Source organism: Rhincodon typus, chromosome 47 (assembly GCF_021869965.1).
Source record: "Rhincodon typus isolate 14 chromosome 47, sRhiTyp1.1, whole genome shotgun sequence".
NCBI classification, from domain to species: Eukaryota; Metazoa; Chordata; class Chondrichthyes; order Orectolobiformes; family Rhincodontidae; genus Rhincodon; species Rhincodon typus.
In genome coordinates, this window is record NC_063378.1 from 356,467 (window position 1) to 371,282 (window position 14,816).

Here is a 14,816-nt window from a genome sequence, read left to right on the forward strand (position 1 = left end):
TGATCCCGGTCTTCACACTGATATAGGACAGCAGCCTGTCACTGAGCTCAGTCTTCACACTGACACAGGACAGCAGCCTGTCACTGAGCTCAGTCTTCACACTGACAGGACAGCAGCCTGTCACTGATCCCAGTCTTCACACTGATACAGGACAGCAGCCTGTCACTGATCCCGGTCTTCACACTGACACAAGACAGCAGCCTGTCACTGAGCTCAGTCTTCACACTGACACAGGACTGCAGCCTGTCACTGAGCCCGGTCTTCACACTGACACAAGACAGCAGCCTGTCACTGAGCTCAGTCTTCACACTGACACAGGACAGCAGCCTGTCACTGAGTCCAGTCTTCACCCTGACACAAGGCAGCAGCCTGTCACTGTTCCCGGTCTTCACACTGACACAGGACAGCAGCCTGTCACTGATCCCGGTCTTCACACTGACAAAGGACAGCAGCCTGTCACTGAGCCCGGTCTTCATACTGACACAGGACAGCAGCCTGCCACTGATCCTGGTCTTCACACTGACACAGGACAGCAGCCTGTCACTGATCCTGGTCTTCACACTTACACAGGACAGCAGCCTGTCATTGAGCTCAGTCTTCACACTGACACAGGACAGCAGCTTGTCACTGATCCTGGTCTTCACACTGACACAGGACAGCAGCCTGTCATCATGTGTTAATGAATTTGAAGATGGTTGACCCATTCAGTGAAGGGGTTGGTGGATTGGGGTGTGAGATGTTCTGCACCCGGGAAGGTTATACCCACCGTTTTGGCCCTGGAATGTCTCCATGTGAATGGCCCACAGCCTACGAGGACAAGCACACAGACTCAATGCATTTTCAGCGGGGCAGCCGAATGAATCTGTTCGAGACGGTTTGAGAATTGTAAAATATCAATACAGAGAAGTAATTTCCCCCAGCCCCTGAGAGCTGAGAGTATCTGTTTGAAGGTGGTCAGTCCTCCCAATTTGAGTCTAGATCATTCATGTGTGACAAGAGTTAGGACTTCCTCACACTGAGGGGGAGTAGAACTCCCGAATTGTCTCCATGCACACACACACACACACACACACACACACATGCGTGCACACACATGCACACACGCGCACACACACACACACACAGAGGCACACACACAGACACACATGCACACGCACACACATGCGTGTGCACACACGCACACGTACATGCACGCACACACACAAGCACACACACACAGAGGCACACACACAGACACACAGAGGCACACACGCAGACACATACGCGCACGTGCAGGCACACACACACACACGCAACACGTGGACACACACGCGCACAGACATGCACACACACATGCTGACACATATACTCACGCACACACACGCTTGTATGTACACACACATGCACACTCACATACACACGCACACACTCACACATTCATGCACATACACACACTCACGCACACACACTCACGCACGCACACACACACACTCACATATACACACACACACGCATGCACACACACACACTCTCACACACACACTCTCACACACACACACGCACACACATGCACTCACGCACACACACACACACACACACATAGCTTTTTTATGCCTTTTCCCCATAATCCTTGATTCCCCGACTGATCAAGAATCTATCTCAGCCTTAAAGGTACGCAAGGACTCTGCTCCCACATAGCTCTCTGTGACAAAAAGTTCCAAAGTCTCTCAACCCTCGGAGAAGAAATTCCTCCTCATCTCAGTCTCCAACTGGTGCCCCCTTATTCTGAGACTATGCCCTGCAGTCCTAGACTGTTTCCCATTATGGAACATCCTCTCAGCATTTACCCTGTTAAGCCCCTTAAGAATCCCATATATTTCAATCAGATCATCTCTCATTCTTGTAAACTCCAGTGAATAGTATTCCATCCTGTTTAGCCTTAACTCATAAAACAATCCCTCCATACTGGGAATCATCCTAGTGAACCTTCTCTTAACTGCCTCCAATGAAATAATATCTTTCCTTAAATAAGAAGACCAGACCTGCTCACAGTGCTCCAAATATGTCTCACCAGCACTTTGAACACGTGCAGTGAGATGTCACTACTCCCTACTATAAACAGAGTTAACATCAGAACGGTTCTGAGGAAGAGTGACATTAGACTCAAAACGTTAACTCTGTTTTTCTCTCTCTCTCTACTGATGCTGCCAGACCTGTTGAGTTTCTCTGCCTTCTCTGAGACCATGGGAGGAGAGAGAGAGAGAGATGGCTGCAGTTTAAAAAAAAAGTCTAGGTTTACTGGAGCAAGTTATGAATTGTATACAATGCTACGTATTCCCTGGAACTAAAAAGTTACCATGAAGTTACCTTATTAAGCCCTTCTGTTGCCTGAGGCATGGTGACCCTCAGGTTAAACGCACCACCAGCCATCTCTCTACAGTCCTACAGCTCTCTGGGACAATAGAGACTTAACTATATTCCCTGGAACATTGAGAGCAAAAGTGTGCCTATTCTTTGTGAAGGGAGGATTTTAAGGAGGAATGGAGTATAAGTTGTGGAGTTATAACTTTGCAATTCATATTTCCTCATTGGCATTGCTTCCATATAATGTTTGCAATAAACAGTGATTTTCTTGTTTATTGCAGAAACCTGATGAGAGTTTTTATTACCTGAGTTGGTCAGTCAGGAAATTGGGGACTTTGGACAGTTTGATTTAATCTTACATTTGTGATGACTCTGGGATAGAGCGTTATGAGTCTGTGCAGCTCCTTTCCCCAGACATCAACGGAGACCAGCAAATTTTTTTTTAATGGCAGAATTCAATAAATTCTTGAACAGCAAGGGACTCACTGGTTATTGGAGTCAGGAACGTGGAGTACAGGCCACAGCTAGATCGACCGTGATCTCGTGAAATGATGGAGAAGGTGAAGTGGCAGAATGGCCTGTTCTGCTTTGCATTCTTCTCGGTCACATGAATGGCTCTTACTTTACCTGCATAATGGAATCGAGCAGCTGAATGGCTTCCTGCTGTTACTGTGCAGCAGACTGTTGAAGGGGCTGAATGATCTCCTCCTGTTACTGTACAGCAGGCTCAAGGAGGGGCTGAATGACCTCCTCTTCTTAGTGTGCAGTATGCTCAAATTGGGGCTGAGTGGCCTTTTCCTGTTGCTGTCTAGCAGACTCGCGGACGGGGCTGAATGGCCTCCTGCTCCTGTGGTGCGATATTGATCTGACGTGGTGTATTTTTTGAGCAGGTTGCAGACACAGAATTTGCATTCAACTCTCCTCCACTGATCAAGGTCACAGTCCATAGATCAGGGCCAAACATCACCACAGAGGATAGCAAGAATGTAATTTTGGAAAGCTATGAGCCGCGGACATTTGTACAGACAGACAAGCCTGTTTACAAAGCTGGGCAAACAGGTGAGTGTTGAATTTGTGTGACAGAAAAGTTCAGGAGGAAGGGAGGGTCTTGTTTACTGAAAGAAACCACTTTGCAATCACAACAGCAAGTTGTCACCAGGAAAGATCCCACACCATAGCCATGTCAGCCAAACAAGGCAGCTCCCACTGTCTCAGCACTGGACATTATTATCACTGAATCCCCTACAATTGTGCCTCTCAAGTGTCAGGCAATAATTATCACCAATAAGAGAGTATTTAAACATTACCCATTAACATTCAGTGTTTTCACCATCACTGAATACCCCAACATCCTGCAGGGTTACCATTCACCAGAAACTCAACCAGAGGAGACATATAAATACAGTGGCTACAAGAGCTGGGAATCCTGCAGTGAGTAACTCGCCTAACTCCCCAATACCTGTCCACCATCCGCAAGGCACAAATTAGGAGTGTGATGGAATAGTCCCTACTTGCCTGGATGAGTGCAGCTCCAACAACACTCAAGATGCCATCCAGGACAAAGCAGCCCACTTGATTGGCATCAATTCCACAAACATCCATTCCCTCCACCACCGATGGTCAGTAGCAGCAGTGTGTACTATCTACAAGATGCACTGCAGAATTTGAAGAAAGATCCTTACACAGCATGACCCGAACCCACAAACACTTCCATCTAGAAGGACAAGGGCAGCAGGTACATGCGAACATTATCCCCTGCAAGTTCCCCTCTGAGCCACTGTCCACCCTGACTTTGAAATATATCACCGTTCTTTCAGTGTCGCTGGGTCAACGTCCTGGAATTCCCTTCCTAACATCATTGTGGCTGAGCCTACAGCAAGTGGACTGGAGCAGTTCAAAAAGGCAGCTCACCATCACCTTCTGAAAGAAAACTAGGGGACAATAAAATGGTGGCCCAGCCAGCAATCCCCACATATCCTCAATCATTTTGAAATCCATTCGAAATGCCAGTTCTACAAACCTCACCAGTTTTGAAATGGACTCAGCCAGCGCGATCCATCCCACATGCACCTTGTCTAAATAGTTTGCAGGTTGAACAGGAGAGCTTGGCTGTTCAGGAGCAATGCGAGATACACATCCTCAAGGCCAGGGGACATCTGCAACTGGAGAAACTGTTGACCCTCATGCATGCAGTGGTAGGAGTGGGGGTATGAGTCATGGGGCATGCTGGCCTGGCAGTTTCATTGATAAACCTTAAATTTATGTGAAGATTTTTAAAAGCTATTAATCCAGGTAGATGATGGTGAAGAAGGTGTTTGGCATGCTTGTCTTCGTCGGTCAGAGCAGTGAGTATAGGAGTTGGGACATCATGTTGCGGATGTACAAGACATTGGAAAGGCCACATTTGGAGTTCTGCACATAATTCTGGTCACCCTGCTATAAGCAGGATGTTATCAAACTGGAAAGGGTGCAGAAAAGATTTACAAGGACATTACTGAGATTTGAATGTTTGGCTTACCTGGATAGGCTAGGACATTTTTCCCTGGAGCATTGGAGGCTGAGGGGTGACCACAAAGAGGTTTATAAAATCATGAGGAGCATAGATATGGTAAATAGCCAAGGTTTTTTCCCCTGGGTAGGGAGTCCAAAATTAGATGGCATAGATTTAAATTGAAAGGGCAAAGATTTAAAGGGGGCCTGAGGGATGTATGCAGAATGAGCTGCCAAAGGAAGTGATAGAGGTGAGTATAATTACAACATTTAAAAGATAGGTACATAGATAGGAAGGGTTTCGAGAAATATGGGCCATAAGCAGGCGAATGGAACTAGTTCAATTTAGGAAAATTTGTTGGCATGGAGATTTGGGCTGAAGGGCATGTTTCCATACTGTATGACTATGATTGCGTGAAACTAAGGTAAATGGAGGAAGTAATTTCCAAATTAGATCTAAATTAATAGAAGAGTTGTTCAACAGTTTGTCTGTCCTCCTCTTGTTCCTGTGTAGCAGTCTCAAGCAGGACAGAATGACCTCCTCTTTTTCCTGCTCATCAGGCTTGAGAGGGGCTGAATGGTCTCCATTTCCTGCCTCACAGCCTCAAGTAGGGTGAATGGCCATGTTTTCTGTATAACAGAATCAAAAAGGGGCTGAATGGCCTCAACCTATATCTGTGTTACAGTTGACTGCCTCGTTCAGGGACTGGCCTTGAGTACAGATCCTAGACGATTGACATTCACTGTGAAATCTCTGGATTGTGGGATTCCCCCCATGGCTGGTCTCAGCATTTGGAATCTTACTGTGCTTTTCTGTCTTTCAGTGAAGTTCAGGATTGTGACATTAAACGAGAATTTCACAGCTGTTCAGGAAAAGGTGAGATTTCTCAGTCTATTCCTTGCATTCCTCCAACTCCCCAATCTGACAGACTTCTCACTTCTCCCATCCCCCAGTCTTCTGCCCCAGTACCTCTCTCTCCCTTTCTCTCACTGTAGCGACTCTCTTTGTCTCTGTGTATATCTCTCCTTATATGTTTCTCTGTCTTTGTGAGTCTGCCTGTCTCTCTCTGTCTCTTTATGTTTCTTTCTGTCACAGTCTTTCTTCCTCTCTCTGTCCCTGTTCCTCTATCTCTCTGTCTCTCACTCCATCTCTCTTTGTCGCCTTCTGTCTCAATGTGTTTCATTCTTCTTTCTAACTGACTCCATCCCTCTCATGATTTCTCTATTTCATTCACTCTCTCTCTGTCTCTATGTTTCACTGTTGCCGTCCTCTCTGTTTATTTCTCTTTATCTCTCTCTATCTTGCTGTGTCTATCTTCGAATACCTCTCCCACTCTCTTTCTCTGTCTCTCACTATGTCTGTCTCTATCTCTCTCTGCTCCTCTCTCTTCTCTCTGCATCTCCTTCTGCCTCTGTTCCTCTCTCTCTATTTCTCTTTTTCTCTCTGCTTAACTGTCTCAGCCTGTCTCTCTCCCTTTTCCCCAACACTGTCTCTCTCTCTCTCCCCCGACTCTTTCAGTTTGTCTCTGTCTGTCTCTCTCTCTCTCTCGCCTCATTTCTCTGTCTCCCTTTCTCCTTCTCTGTCTCTCTTTCCCTCTCAGTCTTCCTCCTCTCCCTGTCCCTGCTGCTTTAATTGTCTCTGGGACTCTCATCTTCCTCTGTGTCTCCTTCTGTATCCTTCCCCACCCTCCCCTCTTTCTCACTTCCCCAGTCAGTGCCCCCTCCCCCAACTTAGTCTCCTATTCTCCTGTCCTCTGAACCAGGAGAAACTGGTGTTGATATTTTTTGTTATTTTTCCGGAGGCCTCTTCCTCAGACATTCAATCTCTTCTTTTTCTCTCTTTTGCAGTATTCTCTGATAACCATGTGGGTGAGTACTACCTCCAGATTCCAACATTAATGCAATTGGCTCAAGCCCTGAAGTCAGGCCAAACTCATGGCAGCTCCCAATTCACCCAGTATGGGGCTGAGGCCCAGAAACACAGAGCAGGACAGTCCTAAGTACCACCCCCTGCCTAAATACTCACCAGCAACTTGTAGGGATGTTGGAGGGGCTGTTGCCATGAGATAGTAGGGAGTAAGGGGCATGTAGAAAGGATAATATGAATAGATGTGACTCTATTTCCTTAAGTGTCCTTGGGTTAGTGCCTTGGCTTCCCTTTGCCTTAGTTTATTTTCATTTACCCATGTTCAGTTATGCCTTGATATGTATTTTCCCAATCCACCTCAGCCAATTTGAGCCTCATGCTTTCATAATATCCCTTATCCAAATTTAACACCTCTGTTTCAGAATGAACTACCTCCATTTCAAACATAATGCAATATTGTGATCACTCTTCGCTAAAAGTTCTTTTACAACAAGATCATTAATTTCCCCTTTTTCATTACAAAATACTAAATCTAGAACGAGCACATCCTCAACTTGCTGCTTCAGAGAACCATCCCTAGCACCCTCCAGAAACTCGTTCTCCACAGTTTTAGTGCTGAATTGGTTTACCCAGTGCCTGTACATACTGTCGTCACTCATTGCCCAAGCTATGTGCTTCTGTCATTTCCTGATTAATGCCATGCCCCATATTACCACACCTATTTGGTGGCCTATAAATAGCTCCAACCAATGTCTGCTACTCCCTTGATATTTCTTAGATTTTACGTTTTGCTCTTCCATTCTGAGATCTTCCTTTAATAATGTATTGATCCCATCCCTTATTATCAGTACAAGTTTTCCTTCTTGTCTAGCATCCTAAATGTTGAATATTCAGTTCCTAGTCCCGGTCACCCTGCAATCATGTTTCTGTCATGGCAATTAGATCATACCCACATATCTCTTTTGATGCCTTTTAGATTATCGTCTTTGTTGTGAATGCTGTGAGTATACAAGTAGAGTGCCCTTAACTTTGTCCCTCTGATATCATTCCACTTTTGAAATACACTTGATGCTCAGCTTTGTTTCTTGTTCCTTGCTTCCTGAGCATCTTTTCAACTTCCTGTTACTAATGTCACTTCCTTTCAGTTTGGGTTACCCCTCAGGTTTCCAACCCTCTGATGAGCTAGTTTAAACTCCAGCCCAGCAGCACAAGTAAACCTCCCTGTGAGGATATCAGTGGCGGCATGTTAAGGCGTAACCCGTACAGGTGTACAGGTCCTACCTGCCCCAGAACTGTGTCAGGAATCTGATGTCCTCCTTCCTACACTAGTGCTCCAGTAATGTGTTCAAAGGGTCTGTCCTCCTGTTCTAATGCCTAGTTCACATGTGGCCCTGGAAGTTATCCAGAGATTACTGTTTGTGAAGACCTGTTTTCTGCCAAACTCTCTGAAATCTGCTTCAGGACTTCGTCCCTCTTCCTACTTGTGTCCTTAGTATCAGTGTGGACTGTGACTGACCTCCCTCCTCCAGAAGGATGCCCTGCAGCTGCTCCCTGCTATTATTGAGCTTGGCAGCAGGGAGGCAACACACCATCCTGGAATCACCTTTACTGCCACTATAATTTCTGATGATCCCCTTTAACTATTGCTCTCCCATTCTTCTTATTCCTCCCCTGCGGCTTGGTTCTGGTTGCACTGTCATGAAGACCATTGCGCTCTCCCATTTCTGCAGCGGAATACCAATTGGCTAGCACGATGGACTCAGGAGAGTCCTGCACTACCCTCCTGGTTTTCTTAAACTGCCTAATAGTCCCGCATTCCCTCCCTGCTTACACCGATCTAATCTGCGGGTGTGACCATCACCCTATACGCGCTGACCACATAACCATTCGCCTTGCAGATACTCAACAGTTTTTCCAGCTGCTCCTCAAGTTCCGAAACCCGGAGCTGGAGCTTGTGCAGCTGAGGACACTTCCTGTAGATGTGTTTGTCTGGGACACATGGTATGTCCATGACTTCATGCATACTGCAGGGTGTCCAGCACCTGTCAACGCTATTTGCTAACCTTCAATTCAAAATAAACTTACTGTGAAAATGTTAGAAGCTATTTCTCAGAAAAGAAGACAGCAAAAAAAAATGTCCAGAGGCTTAAATACAAACTGAATACCAAATTTACCCTTTAAAGATTAGAAATACTGACCAAACCTACTCACTAATCAGCACGTTTCCCTGCACTCCCAACATCATATTAAATGCAGGTAGGCCTCTCGATCTACATCTCATTTCCTGCCCCTGTCATTTCTTGCTCTGGAGATTTTTATTAAAATACCGCTTACCCCCCCTGCCTCGAATTCGCACTTGGAATCATAGAATTTTATAGTTCAGAAAGAGGCCATTCGACCTACTGTGTCTGTACTGGCTCCTAAAAGAGCTATTCAGGTGGTTTCATTCTCCAGCCTTGTCTCCATAGCACTCTAACATCATCATTTTCAAATATATATCTGGCTCTCTTTTGAAACCCCGTATGGAATCTACCTCTACAAATCTCTCAGGCAGCGTGCTCCAAATCCTAACAACTCTTTGAGTAAAGAAGTTTCTCCTAATCTCACTCCCAGCTCTCTTGCTGGCAATCTTGAAATTGTGACGCTGAGTTACTGACATACCCACTAATAGAAACAGCATATCCTTCTTTACCTTGTCAAAATTGTTGGCCATTTTGAACGCGCCAATAAGATCATCTCCTAATCTTCTCTGCTCCACAGATAAAAAGCCTAATTTCTCTAATCTTTCCTTGTATCTAAACTCCCTCATTCCTGGTATCATTCTGGTAAATCACTCTCTCCAGGGTTTTAACATCCTTAAATAAAGTGCTCAGAACCAAACACAATATTCCAAATGTAGTCTGATCAATGATTTGGAGAGATGCAGAATCACTTCCTTGGTTTTATACTCTGTGCTTCTGTTTATAAACCTGAGGATCCTATAAACCTTCTTAATATCTGTATCAACTTATCCAGCCTCCTTTAGTGAATTATGTACAGGAACCCCGAGATCCCTTTGCACCATTGAGCCTGTATTATTTCTCCATGTTTCTTCAACCAAAATGCATTATCTCACATTTCTCTGCATTGAGGAGTCTTCAATTTGGCCAATTTGTCAGTGTCCCTCTGAAGTCGCTCAACGTCATTCTCACAGTTCACTATTCTCCCAAGCTTAGTATCTTCTGCAAATTTAGAGATTTTATCCTCAACACCCATCTCCAGATCAGGCCTACCAAGATGTAGAGATCACACATTGGTTACAATCTGAGATATATATGAATCAGGAAAAAAATACAAGGGTTTCAACACCAGTCCGTGGGGAATGCCACTTTTAATTCATCTCCTGTCTGAGAAATGCTAATCTATACCTACACTCTGTTTCCCACCCTCAAGCCAATTTCTAATCCGGGCTGCGAAGTCCCAATTAATCCATTTACACAAATTACCAATTAGTCACCGCCTCTGTCTCACTCTCATCATGTGTGTTTTGACCAAGCCCTTCTCATATTGAGAGTGCTCATGAGTCAATAGTTTTACTTAACTTCTCCTTCTGCAGAATTCAGGCAAAGTATGTCGCTGGTGTGACAGGAAACTGCTGCTGTTAGGCAACTTGAGTATTTCAATGTATGTTAACACATCACCCACAATTCCATGAACCCCTTTTCTTGCCTATTAACCTATTACATGGCTTATCAAATGCCTTTGAGCAATTCATGTATAGTACATCTATTAATTGCCCTATATCTAGAGAAAATTGAAAGACAGGGTATTGCTTAAACACTGAGAGACTGGGAAGTGTCAATGGTGGGCAGGGGAGGCATGGTGGCTCATTGGCTAGCACTGCTGCTTCACAGAACCAGCGTTCGATTTCACCTTTGGGTGACTGTCTGTATGGAGCTCGCACTTTCTCCCTGCATCTGTGCAGAGCAGGTAAATTGGCCAGGGGAAATGCCGGGTTACAAGTTTAAGGTAGGGGGTTGAGTCTGGTGCTGCTCTTCGGAGGGTCGATGTCGACTCGATGGGCCAAATGGCCTGATTTCACACTGTAGGGACTCTATGATTCTATGAGCTGGGTATTCCTGTTTCTGAATCACTGAGAGTTGGCATGTAGGTACAACAAGACATTAGGATATGCTGGCCTTCATTACAAAATTGATTTGAGCTTAAGAGTTGTGCAGAGCGTTGAAAATACCTCATTTGGAATATGGTGAACAGTTTTGGGTTGCTTATCTAACAGAGGATATACATCTTATTAAGAGGGATTTCAGTGGAGGTTTATCAACCTGTCTCTGGGATCAGGGGATTGTGTTGAGAGGAAACATTGAAGAAAATCAGTTTTGTCAAGCTTGAGAGTTGTTCATGTAGCTATAAGAACGAGCTGACATCATGCTATGTGAAATTCTTATATAAAGGTATCAATTCTCTCTTCACTAACTATTCAGACTCCAGCATGAACCACTGATGTTCCCACAGTACCCCCTGACACCCTAAGCCAACAAAAGAACTGTGGATGCTGGAAATCAGAAACAAAACCAGAAATTGCTGGAAAAGCTCAGCCGGTCTGGCAACATCTGTGGAGAGAAAGCAGAATTTATGTTTTGGTTCCAGTGACACTACTTCAGAGCTACTGATACTACAACACCAGCTATTGATTGGGCTAGACTGACTACCAATAAACCTAGACAAACTACTGATACTCCTACACTAACTACTGACATTCCTATACTAACTACTGATACTCAAACATTTACTAATGTTATAAAGCGGAGGTTGACAACTTAGAGAAGACTGTGAGAGGTAGCGATTCTCTCTTGGGAGCTGAGAGCTGTTAACTCTTGCAGATGGCAGTTCGCTCTCCTGTCCTCCAACTGCCCTCTTCTTTATACCCTTGATGACATATCAGTTTCTTACAATAGGCTTGATCCTATGTTGTCAAAACCATCAGAGTTAAATTTAATTTTTTTTGTATCTGGGTGCCAGGTTCAAATTAATTCGCTAAATTCAAAACTTGTTGTCTTGATAACAAAACAAAACTGCTGCTTGGCCTGCTGACTATACAACATTTTGACACAAATGTTTCAAACCCACAGGTGGCTGCCCACAGACATCCTTTTTTTGAATCTCTAAGCATACAAAAAACACATCATCTTTTAAAGGGACCACACACTGCTTTCCCCTCTAGCAATTTACAAACACCAATATTTTTACAAACACCAAATTCTAACATCCTGCCTCCCAGTCCACAAATACTCTACTCAACTTCACAAAACTGATCTGATTAGTAAGTTTTCAGATGACAAGAAAATAGGTGGTGCTGTGAATAGTGGGGAAGGATGTTAAATGCTGCAGTGGGATAGAGATCAGTTAGAAAGTTGGGCAGGGAAATGGCAGATGGAGTTTAATCGGGCCAAGTGTGAAATGATGCATCTTGGGATGTCAAATGCAAGAGGAAAGCAAGTGTTGTGACAATTAGGAACATTGATATACAGAGGGATCTTGGAATATAAGGCCATAGTTCCCTGAAGGTGGCAACACAAGTGGATAAGGTGATAAAGAAAGTGTACAGCATGCACTTTCATCAATTGAGCACTGAGTATAAAAGTTGGCAAGTCATGTTGAAACTGTATAACACTTTGGTCAGACCGCATTTGGAGTCGTGTCACAATTCTGGTCACCAGGCCACAGGAAGGATGTGGAAGCTTTGGAGAGGGTGCAGAAGAGGTTGACCAGGATATTGTCTGAATTGTAGTGTATCAGCTGTAAGGAGAGGTTGAACATACTGGGATTGTTTTTGCTGGAGCTTTGGAGGCAGAAGGATGACCTGATAGAAGTATATAAAATGATGACAGATGTAGATAGGGTTAAGGTGAGAGGGGAAAGTTTAAAGGATATGTGTGAGGAATGCTTTTCGCATAGAGTAGATGCCTGGAAGGCACTGTCAGGGGAGGTGGTAGAAACAGCTTGGATAACAATGTTTAAGAGGCATTGAGACCGACACATGAACTGGCATGGAATAGAGGGATATAGACCGTGCACAGGCAGATAGGATTAGTTTATAATGTGATCATGGTCATCACAGACATGGTGGGCTGAACGGCCTGTGGCTGTGGTGTTCTTCATCATATGTTCTAACTGTTGACAATCCCACACTATCCACTTCCACTACCATGCTAGCTACTAATGCTCCTACAGTAAACTACTGACACTGCTACATTAACTATCGATGCTCTTACGCGAACTGTTTCTATTCCTACATTTGCTACAGATACTACCACACCAATTGCTTATAATCCTGTACTAACTATTAATAGTCTGACAATAACTAATGATTATCTTGCGTTAACTACTGGTACTCCTACATTAACGAATGCAAACAGAAAATATTGAGGAAATGCAGCAGCGTGGCAGCAGCAGAAGAGAGAGAAATAGAGATAACATTGTGGTTGGTTGGCTCGCTGAGCTGGTTCGTTGTTTCGCAGATGTTTCATTACTCTGCTGGGTAACATCATCAGTTCAGCTTCCGATGAAGCGCTGTTGTGTTTTCCCACCTGTTATTTAAACTCTGGGGTCTGTTGAGCTGGATTACCTCACTTCCAGTTTTCCTTCGCAGTGGAGTGTATATGGGGTCGAGCTCTATGTGTTTGTTGATGGCTTTCTTTGTGGAGTACCAGGCTTCTAGGAATTCCTGTGCTTGTCTCTGCTTTGCTTGCTCCAGGATCCTGGTGTTGTCCCAGTCGAATTGGTGGTCCACATGGATAAGGAGAACCACCAATTCGACTGGGACAACACCAGATTCCTGGGGCAAGCAAAGCAGATACAGGCACAGGAATTCCTAGAAGCCTGGTACTCCACGAAGAAAGCCATCAATAAACACATAGAACTTGACCTCATATACACTCCATTGTGAAGGAAAACCGGAAATGACGTAATCCAGCTCAACGGACTCCAGAGTTTAAATAACAGGCAGGAAAACACAACGGCACTTCATCGGAAGTTGCACTGATGATGTTACCCAGCAGGGTAATGAAACGTTTGCGGAACAACAATGAGCCAACCAACCACAACATCCACAACCCGAGCTACAAATCTACTCTAAAAACCTTAGAAACAGAAATAATGTTTCAAGTCCAGTTTGATTCTTCTTCTGAACTTAGACACAATGTTCCAATGAGGGGGCATACCAGACCCAAAAGGTGAACTCTCTCTTTCTCCAATGTTGCTGCTAGACCTGCTGAGTTTCCCCAACACTTTCTTTATTTGTAACATATTTGCATGACATTTATGACTGGTCCTACAAAGATAGGGAGGGGTGTATGGGCTGGATGAGGTTACAGAGATATGACGTGGAGAAGCTTGTGGAGAATAGGAAGACTGTCGCGGCTGGAGGTGGTTACAGAGATGGGGAGGAATGAAGGGGCTAGAGAAGGTGACAGCCTAATGGTATTATCACTAGACTGTTAATCCAAAGACCCAGAAAATGTTCTGGGGACCTGGGTTTAAATCACGCTGTGGGAAATGGTGGAATTTGAATTCAACTAAAGAAAACTGAATTAAGAGCCTAATGATAACCATGAATCCATTGTCAATTGTCAGAAAAACCCATCTGGTTCACTAATGTCCTTTAGGGAAGGAAACTGCCATCCTTACCTTGTCTGGCTTACAAGTGACTTCAGACCCACAGCAATGCGATTGACTCTTAATTGCCTTCTGGGCAATTAGGGATGGGCAATAAATGCTGGCCTAGCCATGAATGCACTCTTCCTGTGAATGAATGAAAAAAAAAGAGATTACAGAGTTGGGTAAGGTTTTAGTGGCTAGAGGAGGTTACAGAGGTAGGGAGGGGTGTAGTGGCTGGAGGGAGTTACAGAGATGAATAGGGGTATAGGAGCTGTAGGAGGTTACAGAAGTAGAGAAAGGTGTAGGTTTGGAGGAGGTTATAGAGGTAGGAAGGGGTATAGGGGCTGGAGGAGGTTATAGAGGAAGGGAGGGGTGTAGGGGCTGGAGGAGGTTGCAGAGATGGATAGGGGTATAGGGGCTGTAGGAGGTTACAGAAGTAGAGAAGGATGTAGGTCTGGAG

The 14,816-nt window shown here is 44.6% G+C and overlaps 1 protein-coding gene across 1 annotated transcript in view; it reads left to right on the top strand.

The window, feature by feature from the left end:
• The first annotated feature begins 2,891 nt into the window (after positions 1–2,891).
• The window catches only part of LOC109922073 (alpha-2-macroglobulin-like), a 105,705-nt gene continuing 93,780 nt past the window's right edge, over positions 2,892–14,816 (top strand). The window contains 3 exon segments of the mRNA XM_048620558.1: positions 2,892–2,903; positions 3,234–3,402; positions 5,658–5,710. Of these exon segments, the coding sequence (XP_048476515.1) occupies positions 2,892–2,903; positions 3,234–3,402; positions 5,658–5,710 (234 nt within the window).